A 23,759-nucleotide genomic window follows, 5' to 3' on the forward strand; every position below is an offset into this window, starting at 1 on the left:
TTGATAAAAAGCCTTCGACTAGGCAACGAGGATAATATTATCATTCACAATTATGATTTTGAATTATTCATTCTTGAGTTAGCACTTATATTGTGGCTTTATATATTAGTATGTTTAAGAGAGACAGAAGTACTTAAACAAACTGCATTCTATAATGTATTAATCAACGTGGAGAGGCATAAAGGAACCTCTTTATTATGTTACAACCATTTATAATGATCAAAACAATATGGAAAATTTCTAAAAATCATCAACTGCATTCTCCAATGGTAGTTGATTTAGAATTGTTTCTGAAGATAGTTCACCACATTCTTGTCCAATTGGAATGCCTTGGTAAGAACATCTGGGTTAATTGGTGGATTAGATCCAAACACTGCATTTGCAATTGTGATAACTCCTGGATTTTGGCTGCTCAATCCAGCAATAGCAACTGCATTAGTTTCACCAATGTTGAACTGAAAGTGAATGAGACCAATTGGAAACACAAAAACATCTCCGGCAGTTAGAACTTTGGTAATGAGGCGGTTGGGGTTTGACGTGACAAAACCCACATAGAGGGTGCCTTTCAAAACTACTAGGATTTCTGTGGCACGAGGATGAGTGTGGGGTGGGTTTAGGCCTCCATATGGTGCAAAGTCAATACGGGCTAATGATATACCAAGAGTGTTGAGTCCTGGTATTTTGTCAACATTTAGAAGAGTTACATTTGATCCAACTTGATTTGATGTATTTCCTGGAATGTTGAGACCCGAAAAAGAGAAGTCATTTGCCGTTGCAAGCATTGGGTCCTTGCAGAATTTCCCATTCACAAGCACTGCATGCAAAATTACGTTGGTTAACAGTAAATTAAGAACAACAATTAAAAATGGGGACAATCTCAGGTAATCTACTTCAAATTAATGGAACAAATCTAACATATGGGGAAAAAGGAAAAAGAAAGCAATTAGATGGAAATTAATCTAGAAATGCACATCACATACCACCATCCTTGGGGTCATTGATTGCAACACAAAAGTCTTGAAGAGGGCTAGGGTCGAAGGCAAAGGCAAACGAGGAAGATAAAGCCAGGAAGACAAAAGCTACAAGGAAATAAGCTCCTTTCATGTTGTAGTTAATTAGGCTAGGCTGGATTTCTTTAGCTTTTTACTCAGGAAGATTGCTTGAGCTTAGTGGTGCTGTGAATAATTTTGCAAGGGAAACAAGTGTATTTATATATAGATGGGAGTCATTGAACTAGTCTGCAGTACAGGAAACAAATGAAGACTTGTTTAATTAGTCTTCAATGGTTTATTTTTTTAGTATTTTATTCCATGGACGAACCATTCTACAACAACTATGCACATTTTTCATTGTTTAACTTCGATCCTATGCCTACATCAATACAATTTGGCTTGGAATTAGTCCATTTTCCGCATTTTCCATTCTTCATCAATATAATTTGTTAAGAATTGTTCAATGACTTCCATCTATAAATACATCTTTTATCCATGCAAGATATATATATCCCATCCCTCACCTCTAATTATAAGACTCTTTGAGATCAGTTTAGCTATACAGAGACACAGCCTAATTACAATGAAAGGAGGAGCTCATTTCCTTGTTGGTTTTGTCCTTCTGGCTTTGGCTTCGTCATTTGCCTCTGCCTATGAACCTAGTCCCCTTCAAGACTTCTGCGTGGCCATTAAGGACGCCAAGGATGGCGGTATGTCACTTGTCCCTTCTTTAAATTTCCTTGAGTTTGTGCCTCCTCTAGACCATACCTTAATATATACTATGTTGATAGCCTACCTGCATGATACATGATTTATTTACTTTACTCACTCAATTATTATGTATTAACTTTGCTATTTTTCATGCAGTCTTTGTCAATGGAAAATTCTGCAAGGACTCAATGCTTGTAACAGCAAATGATTTCTCCTTTTCGGGTCTTAATATTGCTGGAAACACATCAAATCAAGTTGGATCAAATGTAACTCTCTTAAATGTTGATAAAATACCAGGACTCAACACTCTTGGTATATCCTTAGCTCGTATTGATTTCGCACCATATGGAGGTCTAAACCCACCCCACACTCATCCTCGTGCTACAGAAATTCTAATAGTCTTGGAAGGCACCCTGTATGTGGGTTTTGTGACATCAAACCCCAATCGCCTCATTACCAAAGTTCTAAATGCAGGAGATGTTTTTGTGTTTCCAATTGGTCTCATTCACTTCCAATTCAATGTTGGAAAAACTAATGCAGTAGCTATTGCTGCATTGAGCAGTCAAAACCCAGGAGTCATCACAATTGCAAATGCAGTGTTTGGATCAAATCCACCAATTAACCCTGATGTTCTCACAAAGACATTCCAACTCGACAAGAATGTAGTGAACTATCTTCAGAAACAATTCTAGATCAACAAGAACAACCATTAGTTAGGGAGTCACATAAACAGCATTGTGATTGACATCATATCTGTCAAGTTTTTATATTATTGTTACAATGACCATTGTTGTAATATAATAAGGAGCAGATTATCTCCATATTGATTTTGGATTTGGGTTTTAAATATTCTTGTGAGATGGCAGTTTCTTACTTCTTCATAGAACAGTTATACCAATATCCAAATTAAGCTCAACAAAAGTGCTAATTGATAAAGCCCGCAAATGAGAGCCTATGTGGCTCTTGATTTGTTAATTGGATATTCCCTAATTAAAAAAGTTGAAATTAAATTCATTGAATTTTTTTTTATCATGTGACACATACAATTCAAATTTCTTCCTTATTCTTATAATTAATAAAATGTATCCTTCAATTTTTATTTTTTATTGTTTATAAATATATATATATATATATATATTTTAATTTTTATAATTAAAATTCTTATAATTAATTAGTATCTTATGCATTTTATTAAATTGATTTGAGATTTTTCTTTATTTGAAAATATGTGACATAATCCTGTTAGCATTTAAAGAATAAAGTGATTAATAGCGTCAAACATGTGCTAATTTAGTGCTGACATTAGGCGCATTAGCAATTTGAGATCTAAGTGTAAAAGACTGAAAATATAAATCTTGTAAATATAAAAAAAGAAAAAACGAAAATTAAAATATTAAATGTTAAAAGTTTACTTTTCCCTAAAAAATGTGAATGTTCATTCCAAATTATTATCAATCATTTTCTCTTTTGAAAATTTTCTCATTCCTCTTTTACCTTGCTTCTCCAGTTAATTTACACCGTAACAGTAACCATAAATATAACACTTAGAAATTTTTAAAATAAATTTTAAAGATTCAAAATATTATTTATTAAACTTATTAGATAAAAAAAATTCAAAACTTTTAGAATATTCACAATTATACACAATTATAGCCAAAATCTATTTTAAAAATAAGGACTAAATTGAATTTAAAAAAAAATTGAAGATATACAGAAGTTGGAAAACAAAAATCACATGCCCAATCATATTACTGTTAGCAATATGCTTTGCATGATATATAGGTGAGTTCATTTTGTCTCACATGTTAAGTTCAAGAAAAATAAGTAAATTCTTAAACAAAATAATGTAAATAGTTCTTTATAACAATGATAAATTTAAGAAGAATTGCATTTACATTATAATTAGATGTTATTGAAACTCGAACTCAAAATCTCACATTTTAAATATTAGTGAGCATTTGGTTAACCGAATCGAAAAGAATTGAATTTTCAACTAATTAAATTATTAATCGACTATAAAAATATTAACCGAACCCAATTAAAATTGAGAGAAAATCAAAATTAACTGAAATCGAAAAAATTTGATTGGCTATCGATTATAACCAAATTAACCGGAAAAAAATAAAATATATATTTTATATTATTAATTATTTAATAAAATATTAATAAAAATATATTTATATTCTTTTTTATTTATAAAAATAATAAATATAATTTAATATTAATAAGATAATAATTATAAGTTAAATATTATTATAAAATTATAAAAATAATAATTATAAATAATATAATGTTAATAAAATTATAATTAATATATTAATTAATTAAAATTTGATTACTTTGATTAGTTCAGTTATCAAATCAAAGGTAATCGAATCGATAGCTAAAAACTAAAAATTTTATTATTAATAATAAAAAATTAAATCAAATAAAATTTACTCTTATTAAAATAATTAAATTTTATCGGTTCATTTGATTATTTAATTATATACTAATAATAAACACTATAATCTTATAGTCCACTTTATTTTTAAATAAAAAAAATAAGCTTAATATAAAAGAAAATGTTGGTATTGTCATTATCTTGCTTTTAGTTAATTGAATAAGCTTTTACACATTTATTTGAGAAGAGATTTTTTTTAAGTAATAAAAGATTTTTTAAAGTCTAAAAACCCTTAAATTAAAGTAGAATAATTATGAACTCAAATTTATATAAAAATAAATTTAATAATTTTTAAATTAAAAATTTAGAATAAAATTTATAAAATTAATAATTTTAATATTTAAATTATATATGCTTTAATTAATTATAAAAAAATTTGAAATAAATATTTAATATAAAATTGGGCCAAATGATTGAAACAGTGCAAAACTTTTGTAAGCTTTTTCAGTTAATTGTAATCTGGAGTTGGTCTACCAATTACATTTGGAAACGTGGAAACAATTTGCACAACTAATTCTTTATGTAGGTTTATCAAAAAACTAGGAAATTCTCCATATTAATGTATGTAATTATAAATCATTTTAATTCATATTTTTTTATTTTAATATATAAAAATAATATAACATTTTAAACTTACATATTAGACTCTTTTATTATTTTTATTTTAATTATTTTTTTTGTCAAACTTTTTAATCAAGATCTATATATATATACATATTTACTTATTATAGTATTAATAGGGTAGTTATTAAATAATTTGTAATTTACGCATAATAAAAGTTTAATAAGTGTTAGACTATGTCCATATTAATTACGTGACAATACTATGAAAAAGAATAAATGTAACGAATTATTAGAAATATTTTACTATTATATATAGATATAGATATAGATTATATTTTATGAACCCAATCAAAATAAAAATTACCTACCCAAATTTGAAACTAGATTAATATTTTTAAAATTCAATCTTGTTTCAATTTTTACTCTTTATTACCTGAATCTATTTCAAATTTAATTATTACTATTAAAAAAATACATAAATTTATTTAATTTTATGTATTTTAATTAATAATCTATATAAAAATATTTTTTATTAATAATTTATATTTTAATAATTTAATAATTCTATAAAATATTTAATTTTTATTTTATTTAAAATAAAAAATATAAAAATTTATAAATACTGTTATAAAAAATATATATTTTATATTTAGTTAACTATTTATATAAACTAGTTTGATAATAAATATCTAATGTCTTGGAATAATAAAAGGAGAGGCAACAAAAAAGTGCTGTTTTGAATTTATCTATATCTAAAGATGCCAGGCACAGCTTTTGTCTTGGAAAATTAAATTTTTTAAAATTTCCTCGGATAAATTAAGTGCTTCTTGTTTAAAACAGTTTAATCCATTTTCTATTGTCAGTGTGACTTCAACCAAGATCAATGCACCAGAAGATCAGCATTTAACTGAAGGTGCTGAAGATGCTGATGTAGTAATTGCAGAAAGAATCATCGATATTTTTTATCAATCAAATCTGATAATGTAGTATGTTCCTCCATTAAAATTTAGTATTTTTTTTTTTTCTTCTGCAGGTTATAGAAGTAATTCTTGAGAGAGCATTACAAGATTTCTATTACCATCTAAAAATCCAAAAGATTATTATCCTCTACCAAAGTTATATCTGTACATAAGTTTTCAATTGTCTATATTTATATTTTCTTCCTCTTATGACAGAGATTATATTGTACTTATATTATGATTCTTATGAATAAATTATCAAATTAAAAAAAAAATTCTTTCAATGGGATTTTTTTGTCAATTTAATTTTTTAATAGAATTATATGATATTCCAATATAAAAATCATTTGAAAGGGTGATAATGAATAATGCATGAATTTGCAAAGTGGTTTATGAATGCTTCTACGAATACTAAAATAATAAAATTTCCAGAAGGAGTGGAGTAGAGCAACCCAATTTCAGAATTTAAAGGTACATAGATAACATAATTAATTCATTGTACGTATGTCATGACAAGTTATTATCTCAAAGACATGGTCATCATAGTCAAGGCAATTAGAAGTTATTATCTCATAGACTGGTTAGTGTTGAATTTGAAGAAGCAGCAATAGATTTATAAACGAAGTGTAAATGAGCTCTACGCTGGATATTTATAATGGATAGATTTCTTTTTCTTTTTAGTTGAAACTCCACGTTACAAAATTTCTAATGGGTTGATTTAGTGGTAAGGAAGATTTATTTAATTTGAGGAGTTTCAGGTTCTCGTCAACAAATTTGATGTGGCAGCATATTTATGTCCAATTAACCCTATTCACAGAAATTACTAAGTTTTGGCCCGATATAGGTGCAATGAGGATGATTCACGATGTGTGTGGATGTAAAATATGTAATATTTTCTACTAGGTGTGTGGTCAACCTATTTGTCCACCTTTTATTTAAAAAGTCAAAGTTTTAAATCTAATTATTTATTAATTTTCATTTTGGCCTAATAATGGTAAAAAACAAAAATCTGACTTTTTAATGCTTTTATAAATTTATTTAATTTTTTTAATTCTAATTTTGTAATTCTATTTCACTTTCAAATATTAATGGCAATTTGTCTAAAAAATAAAATTGGAGACAATGTTGCCTAGGTTGCAGCCAATTAGAAAGAATAATAACTTAAAGAAAGAAAACATGGGAAGTAAGAGTGAAAATGACGGCATTGGAAGATAAAGAAAACAGAGCACAGTATTATCGACTCAAAATCAACATTGTGAGGCGTGTTAGCTCCTTCTTATTGTATTACAACCTTGGTATACTGATCAAAACAATAAGCAACTAAATATATATTATCAACCATTTTCTAATGGTTGTTGACCCAGAACTGTTTCTGAAGATAGTTAACCACATTCTTGTCCAATTGGAATGCCTTAGCCAGAACATCAGGGTTAATTGGTGGTTTAGATCCAAATACTGCATTCGCAATTGTGATAACTCCTGGATTTTGGCTGCTCAGTCCAGCAATAGCAACTGCATTAGTATTTCCAATGTTGAATTGAAAGTGAATGAGACCAATTGGAAACACAAAAACATCTCCTGCGTTTAGAACTTTGGTAATGAGGCGATTGGGGTTTGATGTGACAAAACCCACATACAGGGTGCCTTCCAAGACTACTAGAATCTCTGTGGCACGAGGATGAATGTGTGGTGGGTTTAGGCCTCCGTATGGTGCAAAGTCAATACGAGCTATAGATATACCAAGAGTGTTGAGCCCTCGTATTTTATCAACATTTAAAAGAGTTACATTTGATCCAACTTGATTTGATGTATTTCCTGGGATGTTGAGACCCGAAAAAGAGAAATCGTTTGCTGTTGCAAGCATCGGGTCTTTGCAGAACTTTCCATTCACGAACACTGCATGGAAAATTAAGTTGGGGAATCAATCTCAGATAATAATCTTGTTCAAATGGATGGAAGCTAATAAATTGCATCACATGCATAGATGAAGGAAAAGTGATACTGAAATAGAACACACAACCAACAATGTATGGAATAAATGAGAAAGAAAGAAAAAAAAAAATTAATCATACCACCATCCTTGGGGTCATTGATGGCAACACAAAAGTCTTGAAGAGGACTAGGGTCGAAGGCAAAGGCAAAGGAGGATGACAAAGCCAGTAGGACAAAAGCTACTAGGAAATGAGCTCCTTTCATGTTGTAATTAATTAGACTAAGCTAGGCTGGATGTCTCTAGCTTTTTACTCAGGAAGAGTGCTTGATCTGAGTGGAGATAGGAAATCCTGCATGGGAAACAAGTGTATTTATAGATGGGGTTTGGAGTCATTGACCTAGTCCTACATTAAATTAATGAAGAATTGCTTAAATGGTCTTCAGCAGTTGAATTTTGGTTTTTTCTATTCCATGGATGAAGCATTCTACAACAACTATACACATTTTTCTTCATGTCTAAATACCTTCCTATGCTTACATCAATAAAATTTGGGTTGGAACTAGTCCTTCCTTCTTTTCCATGTTTTCGTCTCAGTTAATCAATATAGAGTAATTGCAGACTAACATGTATCCTACAAGTTATTTGTATGTCAACAATTCTGGAACGAGCAAAGAGTAATTAAAAGAAAATGACTGAAATTTTCTTGTTGGCAACCCAGTTGAAGCCTTTGTAGATGCAATTTTAACATCTATTTTAATTGATAATATGGTTTGTAAAAACATATGGGAAGTTAATGCAGTGGCAAGTTTTGTCTTTGGTTGGGACAAAGTCAATGCATGGATTGATTTCTTTACAATTTGGAAAGATTTTTTTTTTTCCTTCTAAATATTTTAATTTGGGCATAACTGGTTGATATTTGACTTGATTAATTCATACCATAACTTAAATTTTCATTCAATGAAAAGGTCTATCTATGGTGTGTTCGACTTTATCGCATGGATTACTCAGTATATACTACACAGCGTTGGTCTTTGTTAGTATGATTAAAAATTTTCCATGAGCAGAATGAGAAACAAAAATAAGGAAAGAAATATGAAAAAGAAATTTAAAAAATTGACTAGTTCCAAGCTGATTGTATTATATTTTGGAACTTAAAGAAAAAAAAAATGTTTATTTAGAATGGTTCGTCTATGAAATTAAATGAAAAAAAAAAAAAGAATATCATTGTTGCAAGACTAAGAAAAAAATCCAAAACTAATCAATTCTTAGTTATATACAAGAAAAATGAAAATTAAAGACAAAATGAAAAGATTTCAAAACTTTTAAATAATGTCTCAAAATATTAATGGGATGAAAAATATCATCGTATAAAATGTTGCCATATCTACGTCTCAAATAGCTTTTTGGAACAAATTAAGTTTATCCTATGAGATAACTATTTTACAACTGAAAACAATGTCATTAATGGAAATATAATGATTAAAATTATTTTTTATTTGAAAATTATTTTGCTTAATTAGAGATAAGCGTCTCTAATTGTTTATTCATCACCTAGTAATTCTTTTCTATTTTCATTTAAGATATCTATTTACTGATTAGTAATGTTTTGGACTTAATCCAATTAATTTGAACATTGATCTAAGAATTAAATAAATAAAATTATTATTTTTAAATAAATTCAATATTTTAACATACAATGACTCGCAATTTAAAATAATCTATATTTTTTTTTTATGGTTACCCGATGAATAATTTGGATTTTTATTGAGATAAAATTTGAGATCATAAACTTCAAACAAGATGTGATTTAACATCCATTTCCGTTTTCAAGAACAATCAAAGTAATATTTCAATGGGATTTTTGTCAATTTAATTTTTTTTAAAAAAATTAAATTAACTTCCAATATAAAAATTATTTTAAAGGGTGATAATGAATATTGCATTAATTTGGAAAGTGGTTAACGACTGCTTCTAAAAATACTAAAATAATAAAATTTGCGAAAGGAGTGGAGTAGTAAAGCAATCCAATTTCAGAAATTATAGGTACATATTTAATTAATTATACATATGATGGGACAAGTTATTAACTCAGAGACATGGTCATAGTCAAGGCAATTGGTGTTGGATTTGAAGGCCTTACATTTGAATCTTATTACTACATTTTAAATATCAGTTTGATTATATATTTATATTCAATTAATCTCATCTACAGAAATATTTTAAGAAGTAGTTTTAACACCGGTGAGATTATTATGTGATCAGACTATCTATATACTTTTTTTTTCTTTAAAAAAAATACATGATTTAAATCTCATTATTTATTAATCTTCATTTTAGCCTAATAACGGTAAAAAAAAATATATAGTCATTTTAATTTTTTGTAAATTTTATTTGATCTTTTTATTCTAATTTTTGTAATTTTATTTCACTTTCAAATATTAATTGCAATTGGACTAAAATAAAATTGGAGATAACGTTGCCCACGTTGCAGTATTATTGTGGACTCAACATTAACACTGAGAGGCGTATTAGTGCCTCCTTATTGTGTTACAACATTGGTATACAGAACAAAAAATTATGGAAGTTGCTAAATATATATTATCAGCCACTCCCTAATGGTTGTTGACCCAGAACTGTTTCTGAAGATAGTTCACCACATTCTTGTCCAATTGGAATGCCTTGGCAAGAACATCAGGGTTAATTGGTGGAATGGATCCAAACACTGCATTTGCAATTGTGATGACTCCTGGATTTTGGCTGCTCAGTCCAGCAATAGCAACTGCATTAGTATTTCCAATGTTGAACTGAAAGTGAATCAGACCAATCGGAAATACGAAAACATCTCCTGCGTTTAGAACTTTGGTAATGAGACGATTGGGGTTTGATGTAACAAAACCCACATACAGGGTCCCTTCCACGACTACTAGAATCTCTGTGGCACGAGGATGAATGTGTGGTGGGTTTAGGCCTCCGTATGGCGAAAAGTCAATACGAGCTATGGATATACCAAGAGTGTTAAGTCCTGGAATTTTGTCAACATTTATAAGAGTTACATTTGATCCAACTTGATTTGATGTATTCCCTGGGATGTTGAGACCAGAAAAAGAGAAATCGTTTGCGGTTGCAAGCATCGGGTCTCTGCAGAACTTTCCATTCACGAACACTGCATCGAAAATTAAGTTTGTGAATCAATATCAGTTAGTAATCTTGTTTAAATGGATGGAAGCTAATAAACTGCATCGCATATATAGATAAAGGAAAAGTGACACTGAAATAGAACACACAATTCAGAATATACAGGAATAAAAGAGAAAGAAAGAAAAGAAGTTAATCATACCACCATCCTTGGGGTCATTGATGGCAACACAAAAGTCTTGAAGAGGACTAGGGTCGAAGGCAAAAGCAAAGGAGGAAGACAAGGCCAAAAGGACAAAAGCTACAAGGAAATGAATTCCCTTCATGTTTTAATTAATTAAGCTAGCTAGGCTGGATGTCTTTAGCTTTTTACTCTGGAAGACTGCTTGAGCTGAGTGAGGGTTGGGAAATCTTGCAGGGAAAAGAAGAGTTTTTATAGAAGGGATTTGGCATCATTGAACTAGTCCTTTTCATCTGCGCAGTACAGTAAATTAATGGATAATTGCTTAATTAGTCTCCAGTGGTTATTCCTTTCTTTTTTTCATGGATGAACCGTTCCACAACAAATATATGCATTTTTTTTCATGTCTATATGACTTCCAGTGCTTACATCAACACGATTTAGGTTGGAACTAGTCCTTCTTATCCGTGTTTTCGTCTTGGTTAATTAATATAGAGTAATTGAAGAGTAACATGTATCCTACAAGTTATTAGTATAACAACAATTCTGGAAAGAGTAAAGAGTACTTAAAAGAAAAAGACTAAAATTTTCTTGTTGGCAACCAGTTAAAGGCTTTGTAGATGGAATTTGAACATCTATTTTAGTTGATTTAGAGTCAAACAATGTGCTTTGTATAATTATATTGGGAGTTTTTTTTTTGTTCCAATAATATCTCTATAACTAATTACATTAAGAAACAGTAGTAGACGTCACAAATAATTATTTATCTATAAAATGACATAAAAATAAATAAATATTTTTTTAAAACAAAACTTTTAGTTACAATATATTATTTTTAGTGTGGTGACTGTAGTGGAAAGTTATGTATTTGGTTGGGACAAGGTCAACGCAGTTGAAAGTTATCTATACTGGATAATGCATGGATTGATTTCTTTATTGGTAAAAATCAATTTGAAAGATCTTTTCTTTTGCTCCTAAATATTTTAATTTGGGCATAAATGGTTCATATTTGACTTGATTAATTAATACCATAACTTAAATTTTCATTCAATGAAAGGGTCCGATTGCGGGCTATTTATGGTGTTTTCGACTTTATTGCATGATTTACTCGGTACATACTACATAGAGTTGGTATTTGTTAATTTGATTAAAAACTTTGCTATGAACAGAATGAGAAACAAAATTAAGATAATATGAAAAGGAAATCAGAAAACTGACTAGTTCCAAGCCCATCGAATTATATTTTGGAACCCATAGAAGAAGTCTATTTAGAGTTGTTGGAGAATGGTTCTTCTATGAAATTTGAAGAACAAAAAGATAGAGAATAGCATTGATGCCCCCAAAAAAAAAATGACACCAGACTAAGAGAAAAAATAAAATCTAAGACTAAGCATAAGTTGTGCTTATCCATCATTTTACCCAAACTTTTGCACAACTTACTGCACAGCTTGTGCATCTACTTATACAATATTGATTGATATTCTATTAGTCGTTCCTTTTTTTTAATTGTGTTGCCAAGGCACCTTTATAATCTTTAACTTATTCCAATACATCTTCAGGTACCTTCTTGTCACTTTATTTTTCTTATCTTAGTTGCACTTTAATTATGCAATTTCAATTAAGATTTATTTTTTATTCTTTGCAACTGAACTAGTTACCCTTTGCCAACTCACAACATCTGCTTGGAATCAGATACTTTTGCAATTCTTCTTTCCTTTACACATCTTTGACATTGAGGACAATATCCAAAATAAGTTTTATTTATGGGTGTAATGAATTTTGCAAAAATTTATTTTCTTATTTAGTCTAAATGCATTTCATTTCATCCTATACATACATTATATATTCATATTATAAATATTTTACATACATACTTGCATACTTCATATAGCAACCATATAAAAAGTTTGCATATAGATTTCTTATATTTAGTTAATGCATTTCTCATTTTCAAGAATCATACATTCATAAAATACAATTTTTGCCAAGTCCTTAGAATAATGAGAGTTATTTAGTAGACTAGTTTGGCATACAGAAGTTGGGTCTACGAATTGAAAGTTTCCTGAGATGTAAAGTTTTAAAATATATATACTTGTCTCAGATCATCTTAGCTTTTAGTCAACTAATCAATTCATTAGAGATTGGTATGCTTAGGGAAAATTTTAGAGCAAGAGGCGCTTAAGGATGTTTCACTAATCCTAGAACAAGTTTCTAAACCTTTGAGGCTAAATATTAGCTTGTACTTGAAAAGAGAAATGATTAGGCATTCTTTAATTAAAACCCTCTCATTTTAACCTTTGGCTCTCCTTTCATAAGAATTAACCCTTGCAAACCCCTTTGAGCCTACATTTACTCCTAATTTTTCTTGGAAATCTCATTTCCTAGCCGATAGACCAAATACTCCTACCCTTCCATGAGTATATCTTTTCATAATAATAGGCATATAAAAAAGACAAAAGTAAAATAAAAATAAAAAGGAAAAGAAATGCTTATCCTTTATGAAAAGTGCTTAGTATAAATGTACCTTTCATTATTGTAATTTAAATTGGAAGAAAACCACCCATGAATTAAAAGAAAATAATTTTTGGGGATTTATTTTTAGGGACAATAATCATAAAAGAAAATACAAGACACAAACTTAAAAGTGTCAAAGTAGTCCCTTATCTCTATGCATTTTGTAAGATATGCTAGCACTTAAATACTCTCATTATGTATTTCTCTCCTATTTTACAATATGTATGATTATCCCAAAAAAAAAAAAAAAAGAGTGTACCTTATGTCTTCAAGGTGAAAATATTCTCATGCTTTGCATTTCTTTTGCCCTTTCTTTGTTAGCCTCATTTTAATCCCTGTAGCCCCCATACCATCCTTAAAAGTTCTATGATCTCTCAATTGTACTAGTTACGTTAGTGGAGATAGGGTTGGGGAATTTGCTTGTGGGATAGGGAATTTATCCATTCATTCATTATATTCCATCATTCCACATAGAGACACTTTGATTATTAATTGGTCAGGAGTTTCTTTTTGAGCATGGCTTTCTCTTTTGATTAATTGGCTTGGGATTCTTAGAAAATAACTTGAGGCTAAGTAGTGAAAGCTTGTATAGATGTTAATTCTTTGCACTTTGAAGGATAGGATATGGATAGTCGGTATGGCTAGAGGTAGGTTTAATTGCTCTAGTGAATGATTCTCATAATTCTTGGACAAGACACCCAAAAATTGCATTGTATTTCAAAGTTTGCTTGAGGACAAGCAAAGATTCGAGTTTGGAGGTATTTGATACATGCATTTCATGTAGTCCTTTAGAATAGATTTCATAGTCATTTTATCCATTTGATAGTTAGTTTTAGTTAATTTCATTAGTTATTTAGTTATTTTTTCATAATTATTAATTTTAGGTTAATTTATAATTTTTTTTTTTGTTTTGTAGATAAAATGTGTTTTGAAGGACTAAAAAGTAACTGTGCAAGTAAAAAGTAAATTCCAAATCCAAAGTGCCAAAAATGAAGGCTAAAAATTAAAGATTCTGAAGGCTGCCAAAATCTACATAACATACTGCATAGCCTGCAAATTTGTGTATAGAAATTAGAAGAAATTTTGTAAGTTCCTGTGTTATATAGATGGTGCACACTGTGCACCTACTTATGTGAGAGCCTTAAAATAGCTAAAACATAACGAGAGTTGCACAAGATATCGTGATAGCCTATGCATGTGCTTGTGCACTATCATGGAAGACAAATTGAGATTCACTTAAAGATGCACATTTGTATGCACACTGCACTTGCTTCAGCAATAGATTGAGAACTTGCAACGATTCACCAAAACTCGCATAGCTTATGCATCTACCTATGCAATATCACGTAAAACACTTGAGCTTACCAAAATGTGCACAAGGACCTGCATGGCCATGCAAAACAATTTTCACCATCCACCTGCACTTGACTCTGCACAAGATGTTGCATGTGCACTTTTAAGGTTTGCACTTCCTCATTAATAGGTCAAGAAGCAAATCTTCTCACACGGTAGTGACCTCACCTCGCACCATTTTTAGTCCTTTTTAAGGTTTTTTTCTGGGGGTATAAAAACTTTCTTAAATCACTTTTTGCTGCAAGAAGAAAGAAAAAAAGGAAAAGAGAAAAAGGGGAGCCGACACACTCCATTCTTTGTCTGAAGCTTAGATTTTTCTTCATTCTTGATGCATACATTTTGCATAATCATTTAGGTTTAATTTCATAGCCATTTTATTTGATTATTAGTCACTTTTAGTTAATTTCATTAGTTATTTAGTTAGTTTTTCATAATTATCAATTTTGGATTAATTTGTAATTTTTACTTTGTTTTGTAGGAAAAATAGTGTTTTTGAAGGACTAAAAAGAAAATTTTCCATTGAGGAGTGACTTCTGCAGCCAAAGATGTCAAAAACAAGTTTCAAAGTTGAAATATGCATTAGCCAAATTACGATAACTTGTCGCATAAGTTATGCAGACCGCATAAGGAGAAGAAACACTGCTCCAATACCGCGAATTGTGCATAAGGAGAGTGCATAGCTTATGCAGATTCACGCCTCCTTATGCAATCTCACTAATTGTGCATAACTTATGTGCTTGGTCATGCAGCCGCATAAGTGAGCTGTAAACCAGTTAAAATCGCATAAGGGACCGCATGACTTATGCACCACTTATGCACCCCACAAAGATTTCATTAATGAGTCGCGTAAGATTCCTCGTAAAATCTCTCCTCAAACACACCATTTTAGGGCTCCATGTCAGAAAATGTTATAAATAGCCCCATTTCCCATTTTTTAAAAAAAAAAAGGAAAGAAGAGAGGAAGAAAAGGGAAAGGAGAGGCAAGAATCAAGAGTCACGCTTGTCGCAATAGATTTTAAGGTCGCTCGACGATCACTCACCGAAGTGTGAAAAAGTGAGGAGTCGCCACCTTAGTTTTGAGGGAAACTAAAGAAAACCATTTGAGAAGTTAAATTAAAAATGAAACCACTTCAAAACAGAGATTCTAAGTTCGGGGTCCGTAAACGGGTGGGGAAGGTGTTAGGCACCCCACCTCGTCCCTTAATAAGGGTAAGTAGATTTAATTCTGGCCCTTTATAAATTAGTTAGAGGGCTTAGGCGGCACTGTTAATCCTTTTGGTAGAAGGAATATTTGATTTTTCACTAAATTTGGATCACCCAGATACATAAGTAAATGAGACAACCTTAGTGAACGGGTGTGAGAATCGGATAAGAACTCTCCTCCAATCTCTTTCAAGTTACTTATTAATTTTGAGGGGAGACCTGATAAGAACCTCCTCCGATCTCCTTTAGAGTTATTTATTGTAATTTTGAGGGGAGACCTGATAAGAACCCTCCTCCGATCTCCTTTAGAGTTATTTATTAATGTTCCGAGTTGAGACCTGATAAGAACTCTCCTCCGATCCCTATTTAATGTTTATTAGAATTTTGAGTTGAGACCTGATAAGAACTCTCCTCCGATCTCTTTTAATAGTTATTAAAATTTTGGATTGAGACCTGATAAGAACTCTCCTCCGATCTCTTTAAATTAGAATTTTGAGTTGAGACCTGATAAGAACTCTCCTCCGATCTCTTTTAAATTAGAAAGGAGCCCGAAGGGATTTTTTCGATCTCCCGAATTTTGGTGTCCTAAGAACCTAAGGATAAGGATCCTTAAATTTAAAAAGGTTGGGGATAAGATTTCTCGATACCTTTTGGCTAGATGGGGAAAACTAGACTCGATTTACCGACCTTCCATGTATTCATTTTACCAATATCTATTAACATCCGATCTATGTCATATGTTTACTTTGGTTCTATTTCGCTTATGACATCTTGCCAAATTGTCGCTTATGTCACCTAATAGTTTGGCTATCTTCCGACGTGTTATTCATGTTCTCTCTTTTAAAAGAGACCCTAAGTTGCAAATACCTATGTTTACCCAACCATTTACATACTACTAGGAGTTAGAAAACTTGTTTTCGTAAATGACGAGATCAATAAAACGAATCGAGCACTAAAAAGATGATTTGAGAGTGACTTTCTTTGGGATTGCTTGTGCAGAAATGATCTTGAAGAAAATCGCAGATGTGAGAAGAACAAGGAAAATGCGGAAATAGACGTAGACACTTAATAAAACAAAGAGCATGAACTCTTACAACAACATTTTTCTTGGGTTCTCTTGTAAAATATAGTTTTTAAGAAATTTGCATATGTATGAAGAACAAAGGAAGTGCAGAAAATAAATGTAAACAGCAGAATGAACTCTTACCTGTGAGGAGCCTGTCTACTAAAGTAGTTACTGGGTGGCAAACAGGATGAGACAAAGAGACTGATTAGCCTCGAGGGTGGTGTTCTTCGTGAACTGGAGGGTACTTAGCTAAAGAAATGAGTGATATGAAGTTGATCTTGGGCAAGGAAAACAGAGATGATAAAAGACAGAAAGTGAGATTATGAGCAGATAATGAACAAACCGAAATATAGAGTTCCAGTATTCAAAATCTCTTCAAGAAAACACTTCAGAAAACTAGTTTCCAAAGTCTTTTGATCAACACTTCTAAATAGCAGAGTAACAAACTAAATGAACTTTCAGAGTTCCTCTTGCTATAATAAAAGCCTCTCGTCTATTTTTCCGTCCGCCCCTTTAGCTTTTCATGCAGTATTTATAGGAATCAGCGCTCCGTGAAGGGTCGATTTATTTGAGGGAGATGGAGGGTCGAGATTTCGAAGGACATGATCGGAGGTTCAGGAATTAAAGAGAATCAAAATTAATGCTTGAGATCACTCTTCATAATATTTGTCCTTTTCTTCTTTACATCTTACGGTCCCAAATTCCTTGTCCGGAACGATCCGAGGGTTAAGAGCGAAAGACGCCGTATTGTCGCCTTCTCTCTTGATCTAAGGGTTCCGGTTTGTCCTACAAGTGGGATCAACGGTGGAGATTGGGATGTACAGGATCACATGACATACCCGCACTGCCAAGATTGGCGATTCTTAGGCGTGCGGTGGAGATCTCGCTCGCCACGCTTTAACTACCTCTACCCGATTCTCGACGACTGCTATTGGGATTTGTCTTATTCTTTTGTCTTCCGATCCTCCCTAGCTCCTATTCCGATCTCTCATGCCGATCTCCTATCTCCGATCTCTATTATCCCTTAATCACCGATTCGGTCCAAGCATTAATTACATCTCGATTCTCAAGCGCCCGCTGCTTTCCGCCAGCATTAAATGCCCATTTCTATATATACCGTCGACGAGACATTTTCTTCATCGACTTTCCTCTCTTCTTTTCTTACTTTCCTCGTTTCTAGCCGCCCGTGGAAGTTCGCTATAATCGTGGCTTTGATCTTTTCCGATGAACTTCTTTACTCACCGATCGAAAATTCACGATCCTTGATCGAATGACCTTAATCGACGATGGTGAGAGGACCGGATTTGACCGATCTAGATTATGGACCTTAGTTGTAGCGATCTCGAGTCGCCAACCGAAGTTCATTCGGCTTCTCATCACATTGAGTGTTCCGACGGTTTTCCTCCACATTGGGTGTTCCGGCAATGGGTCGGTTTCGAGTGGTAACATCGGTGACGATGTCTCTCATCTTCATGGGAGTCATAGTCACCCCATCCGAGCCGCACATCTATCCGATGCCAACATGGCCTCTCCGGTCAAACACATCTTTTGATTCACCACAAGACTAGGCTTTGACATAGGCCTTTAGATAGGATGTTCCACCGGCCTCTAGAGATCGCCCAAATGATGTAATCCTAAATGTAATCGATCTCTAGAGATCGCCCAAATGATGTAGTTAGACCTTTATTGTAGTCCGATCCCTAGAGATCGCCCAAATGATGTATTTTATTTTTAATGCAATACGATCTCTAGAGATCAGTAAATGATGTGATCCAATGTTAGTGTAATCCGATCCCTAGAGATCGCCCAAATGATGTAATCCGATCTTTTGAAAATAAAGACTTTATTTTATCGGCCATCATCTTATTATTTTTGCATTGATTATTTTTCCGATCTCTAATGTGGTTATCCGATCCGGTTCTTTACGAATGATACTTAATCGATCCTTTATTCAAAATATTTAACTTATTATGCCGATCTCCAATTAACTCATCCTAACATTCTGATATTTGAGAGAAGTGTCGTAATGTTCGCCGAGTCCCACCAATCGATGCGCCGCTTAGAACCTCGCGAGCATTAAATGCTCTGACTAGTATAAATAGGGGTGGAGGGTTAGCCATTGTTCTCTCATTCCATTTTCAATCCTCGCCACAACTTCAAGTTCTCTCGCTTTTCTCAAGTTCTTCCGACGCCGATCGCACTCTGTAAGGGCTTTGATCCTCTTTTTAATTTAAATTCTTTGTTTCTTTTGAAAATGAACGGTGCCAAGGTCGAGAGCGGCGAGCCCTCCTTCGATTCGGCTCGTGGTCATCGCCTCAAGAAGAGGCACGGGCCAAGCTGCTCAACAAGAACCTCCTGTGGCCTCCGCTCCAACTCGGGGCGGTCATACCATCGAGGCTCGCACCTTCTTCAAGGAGAGAGACCCTTCCTATAGACGAAGCCCGCCGGTTCTTCGAGAACTGATCCGCAATCGCTTGTTCAAGAATACAATATTTGTCCCGATTCATATGAGTGATCAAGTGCCATGGCGATCTTCGTGTCGATCACTCTTTGAAGAGAATGACATGGTCATGGTGTACGAGGAACGCTTAAAGGCCGGTCCGAGGTTCCTCTAGCCGATTTCTATAAGGAGGTCCTAAAACTTCACCGAGCATCCATTGTTCAAATTCACCCCAACTCGTGGCGGATCTTGGTAGCTTTCCGAGGTCTATGCCGAGCTAAGGGAATCAGACTTACGGCTAAGGTGTTCGCCGAGCCGCATGCACTAACTCTCCGAAAGGATGACGAACATCGGTTCTTTCAGCGGCCTCATTGCGGACTCTTTTCCGATCCGCCTCATCCCTTAAGAATTGGAAGAACCGATTTTTCATTCGAGGAGTAAAGATCCGAGCCGCTTGAGGACTTTCCTCAGAATCGTGGTACCAGGGCCTCGCTCAAGCACATTACTCGAGTCAAGAGGAAAGCTTAATAGTGATGGAGCCGAAAAGTCGTGCCACCACTCTAAAATATTCCTCGCCCAAATGCGGTGATCGCCGAATCGCACTATTGACCATGCAATCGATCACCGCCAAGATCGCGAACTTCCGCTCTCTCGACTTCTGCATTGGTATTTTCTATATCTCGCTCAGACCTTAGCGATCTCACTAACCTCTTTTCTGCGTGTGTATGGCGGGTGGTGAGGGTTCTAGGAAGCTAAGAAGGAAAGAGGGATCTCCTGAAGATAAAGGAGATGAAGCGTCGAACGTTTTCAAACACCGGCCACGAACCCGGGAGATACAAAAGATCCACCTCAACCTTCGGTCCGCCGACCACCAAGTCGCCGATCTCCTCCTAGATCTAAGAGCAGCCCCGCCTCTCTCGCTATTCCAAGCACAAAGGGAGCCTACTCAAGCTTCGGGAGGACCTCTTCTCGTGGCGCCAAATACCGATCGATCGCTTGAAGAATAACCGATCGTTAGGAGAACCCCGATTTTGCCAAAGTCCCGGGATCTACCATCTTCTTTCAAGAGGATCGACAGTTATCCCGAATGGTCTCGATGATATCTTGACTCAACCATGAGCTTGAATGTGGAGTTCGTGAACGCATCATGGTTCGAAAAGATTCAACGTCGGGTAAGGAGGTCGGGAAGAAAATCAGGAATTGGCTTCCTCCGATCCCAACTCTCATCCGCCGGATTATATATCTCAAGTCGAGGGACGGGCGGTACCATGAAGACCACCGCCGAGAAGTCTCATGACTGGCCGAAAGAGAACGGCTCGTGAGAAGTCCTGCACTTCGTGCCAACGGCCGCCGTGTCGCTTCAACTTATAGAGGAGCTTAACGCGAAGGATAAGGAGCTTACAGAGAAAGACAAAGAGCTTAAGGAAAAAGATGAAGAGATGGTGTCAGGAATAACCGGAGCCTATGTGAATGCTCACAAGGATCTCTTGGCCGAACTCCAAAAGCGCTACCTCAAGAGGACTTCTCCGGATGGATGACCGGCTCCGAGGGCGACGGCGAAGATAGTGAGGAGGAAGCCAAGGTGAGGGAGAGAGGGAGAGTGATCCAAATAGATCAGCCGGGGTGATCCTCACCAATAACTTGTACAGATTATGACATGAAATGGAATGCCTCTTTGTTCAATGAATGATTGTGATCGGAAAATTTTAAACCATTGTTTGTCCGAGTATTTGATTGTATGAGCACAAGAAACAAAAACTAAACGTGATTATTAATCTAAGTATGAGAAATTGGAAAGCACTTTAAGCATGAGATCTAGGGAAGAAATGTGAACGGAACTTGATTGAAAATTTAACTCGAACACTTAAGATCGAATCCTCATTAAATCGAACCAAAACTTTAGCTCTTAAACTTTCTGAAAGGAGGTCGCAATAAACTGGTAGGAAAAGATCTAGTGCTTCATTTTATTTATCAACAGAGATCAGAATATACTGACAGTCCTAAATTCGACAACGGGTTTGAGAGGTCAGTAAATGATTTGAGAGATCATGAGGCTTTAATGAATGTGAGGACTTAGCATTGATTCAATCCTTTGTGAGGAGAGATCTAAATGTGACCACCTATCAAAGAGGGATCTAAACGTGATTAGTCGCTCAAAGAAGAATTTTTATTGATTCTAGGGTCGGCCAAAATATGGTGTCGATAATACTACTTCCTACACCATTTCCAACCAGATTTGGAGATTTCTTTCTTTTCTTACATTTTTCCTACATTTCTAGTGTTGAGCTTCTTATTTCTTAGTTTAGATTAAAGCTTTATTTCCATATTAACTCAGAATATCTTGTAAATATTATGGATAGTGAGTAGTTTTAGATAGATTCGAGTAAGGGATGTAATATTTGAGATATTTTGTGGATTTTGATTGGGTAATCCATATTTTGTGGTCTTAATGAGTTTTATTCATTTCTTGTGTGCTTAATGACATGCTTAATGTAGGATCCCATTAAGTGGTGTTCTTAATCCATGGTTGAGGCAATCGAAAGGAGAAGGCCTTGTGATAGATAATCAAGAAATTGGACTTAATTAACTTAGATCTAGAAATAGACTAAGGATTAAGAGGATTTACAGATTAATTAAGGAACTTAATGGGTCTTGATTAACTCTAATTCCACGAAAGTAGGATTAGATTGATTAAGGCACTCTTTTTCTCAATCTAAAGGGTATTCAAAGGATTTAATAATTAATCTCCTTAAAACTCATAAGTTTCACAAGATTGATAACCAATTTAAAAATCCCAAATAGCTTGAATATGAAATCCCAAACTCCTAATCGCTTTTTATCATTGTTAATATCTAATTGAATTTAATCACTTGCCATTTTTAAATCTTGCCATATTTGAATTTGCTTATTTTAATTTGATGCAAATTTAGTTAAATCTCTACATAGTTGACTAGACTATTAACTTTGCACATATAGACTTCATACTCCAATACCCATCAATTTATTTCTTTTATTTCAAAAATAGTTCAATTTTTTTAAATTTTTATATAAATAATTCAATCATTAACACAACTCCTCATGGGAATGATATCTTTCTAAATTACTTGTACGACTGCACTTGCGGTTGGGCCACATAAAGTTTTTGGTGCCGTTGCCGGGGATTTATTTGTTTAAGATTGAATTCTTGATTATTTTAGTTGTTTTTAGTTTTATCTTTGTTATCTTTTCATTTTGTGTTTGTTTGTTCTTTTTCAGGTACTCTTAATCTTTTATGAGAAGAGCTAGAAGCACAGTGACACATCCTTATTGTTTAATCCTCAAATTGAGAAATTTTGTAAAGCCAATAAGAAAGAAACCAAGAAGAAAAGAAGCATTGAGAGAAACTCAATTAGAAGCATATGGCTAATGAAAGAATTAGAATTGGTGGTAACGCTGGAATGATCAAACAATGAAAATGTAGCCCAAGGAGAAGAAGTTGTAAATGCTAATGTGCCTAGGGGAAGTATGATGGATCATGCTTTTCCTCGATTTGATGACTTGAGAGAAAGCATAGCAAGAACAAGGATTGATGCAAATAGTTACAAGATGGATTTTGGAGTTCTTCAAATGATTCAAAATTCTCAATTTGGGGACATCCTTTGAAACTCCACACACACATCTAAAGAAGTTTGCTATGATCCGTGACATGCAAAAACAACTGGAGTGTCCGATGATGCAGCAAGATTGAAGCTATTCCCATTCTCTTTGAAAGATAGAGCATTGATTGGCTTGATTCTTTACCTCACAACTCCATCACAAATTGGGAGCAACTCATCGATGCATTTCTTGCTCAATATTTTCCACCAGAAACTCAAGAATTAAGGAATCAAATGACACTTTCTGCATCAAGAGAAGATGAAACTCTCTATGAATCATGGATGAGATGGAAGGAATTAGAGAGACAATGCCCACATCATGCCATTCCAAAATGGATGATAAACTGAATTTTACACCAATGTCACTCCCGCAATTAGAGGGATTATTGATGCTCAAACAGAGGAGAATTTATTATGAAGCATGAAGATGAAGCTTATGAGCTATTGGAGAAAATTACAAAGAACACTCATCTTTGGAGTAGTCCAAGAAGACCACCCAACTCAAAAAGGCAAGTCGAATGTACGACCTTGATCCATTCAACATGATTAATGCAAAGTTTGATGCACTTACAAATGTCTTGGCTAAGAAGATGGAAGATTTGAGTATGTTAGTTAGTTCATCATCATCAT

The 23,759-nt window shown here is 33.4% G+C and overlaps 4 protein-coding genes and 1 non-coding gene across 8 annotated transcripts; 1 reads left to right on the plus strand and 4 right to left on the minus strand.

The window, feature by feature from the left end:
• Positions 1 to 121: 121 nt before the first annotated feature.
• On the minus strand, positions 122 to 1,166 carry LOC131176957 (germin-like protein subfamily 1 member 7). The gene is made up of 2 exons (XM_058141969.1): positions 981 to 1,166; positions 122 to 814 (listed from the first exon to the last, which is right to left on the minus strand). The coding sequence occupies exons 1-2, from the start codon at positions 1,102 to 1,104 to the stop codon at positions 279 to 281; spliced, it is 660 nt and encodes a 219-aa protein (XP_057997952.1). The 5' UTR covers positions 1,105 to 1,166; the 3' UTR covers positions 122 to 278.
• Positions 1,167 to 1,532: 366 nt separating this feature from the next.
• On the plus strand, positions 1,533 to 2,395 carry LOC131176962 (germin-like protein subfamily 1 member 7). The gene is made up of 2 exons (XM_058141976.1): positions 1,533 to 1,702; positions 1,860 to 2,395. Exons 1-2 carry the CDS (start codon positions 1,576 to 1,578, stop codon positions 2,393 to 2,395), a joined length of 663 nt encoding a protein of 220 aa, XP_057997959.1. The 5' UTR covers positions 1,533 to 1,575.
• Positions 2,396 to 7,014: 4,619 nt separating this feature from the next.
• LOC131176959 (germin-like protein subfamily 1 member 13) lies at positions 7,015 to 7,916 on the minus strand. Its single transcript, XM_058141970.1, has 2 exons — positions 7,742 to 7,916; positions 7,015 to 7,565 (listed from the first exon to the last, which is right to left on the minus strand). The coding sequence occupies exons 1-2, from the start codon at positions 7,863 to 7,865 to the stop codon at positions 7,015 to 7,017; spliced, it is 675 nt and encodes a 224-aa protein (XP_057997953.1). The 5' UTR covers positions 7,866 to 7,916.
• A 2,237-nt stretch (positions 7,917 to 10,153) lies between these two features.
• LOC131176960 (germin-like protein subfamily 1 member 7) lies at positions 10,154 to 11,095 on the minus strand. 4 transcript variants are annotated; one of them, XM_058141974.1, is made up of 3 exons: positions 10,940 to 11,095; positions 10,533 to 10,765; positions 10,154 to 10,424 (listed from the first exon to the last, which is right to left on the minus strand). In XM_058141974.1, exons 1-3 carry the CDS (start codon positions 11,061 to 11,063, stop codon positions 10,215 to 10,217), a joined length of 567 nt encoding a protein of 188 aa, XP_057997957.1. In that variant the 5' UTR covers positions 11,064 to 11,095; the 3' UTR covers positions 10,154 to 10,214. The 4 variants fall into 4 exon arrangements, with proteins under 4 accessions (XP_057997957.1, XP_057997956.1, XP_057997955.1 ...); XM_058141973.1 differs by having other exon boundaries at positions 10,154 to 10,703; positions 10,947 to 11,095; XM_058141972.1 differs by having other exon boundaries at positions 10,154 to 10,765; positions 10,943 to 11,095.
• A 12,252-nt stretch (positions 11,096 to 23,347) lies between these two features.
• Positions 23,348 to 23,455, minus strand: LOC131176967 (small nucleolar RNA R71). The gene has a single exon (XR_009146748.1). It is a non-coding gene; the product is annotated as a small nucleolar RNA R71 (small nucleolar RNA).
• Positions 23,456 to 23,759: the final 304 nt, after the last annotated feature.

The sequence above is a fragment of the Hevea brasiliensis genome, unplaced genomic scaffold (assembly GCF_030052815.1).
Source record: "Hevea brasiliensis isolate MT/VB/25A 57/8 unplaced genomic scaffold, ASM3005281v1 Scaf296, whole genome shotgun sequence".
Lineage (NCBI taxonomy): Eukaryota > Viridiplantae > Streptophyta > Magnoliopsida > Malpighiales > Euphorbiaceae > Hevea > Hevea brasiliensis.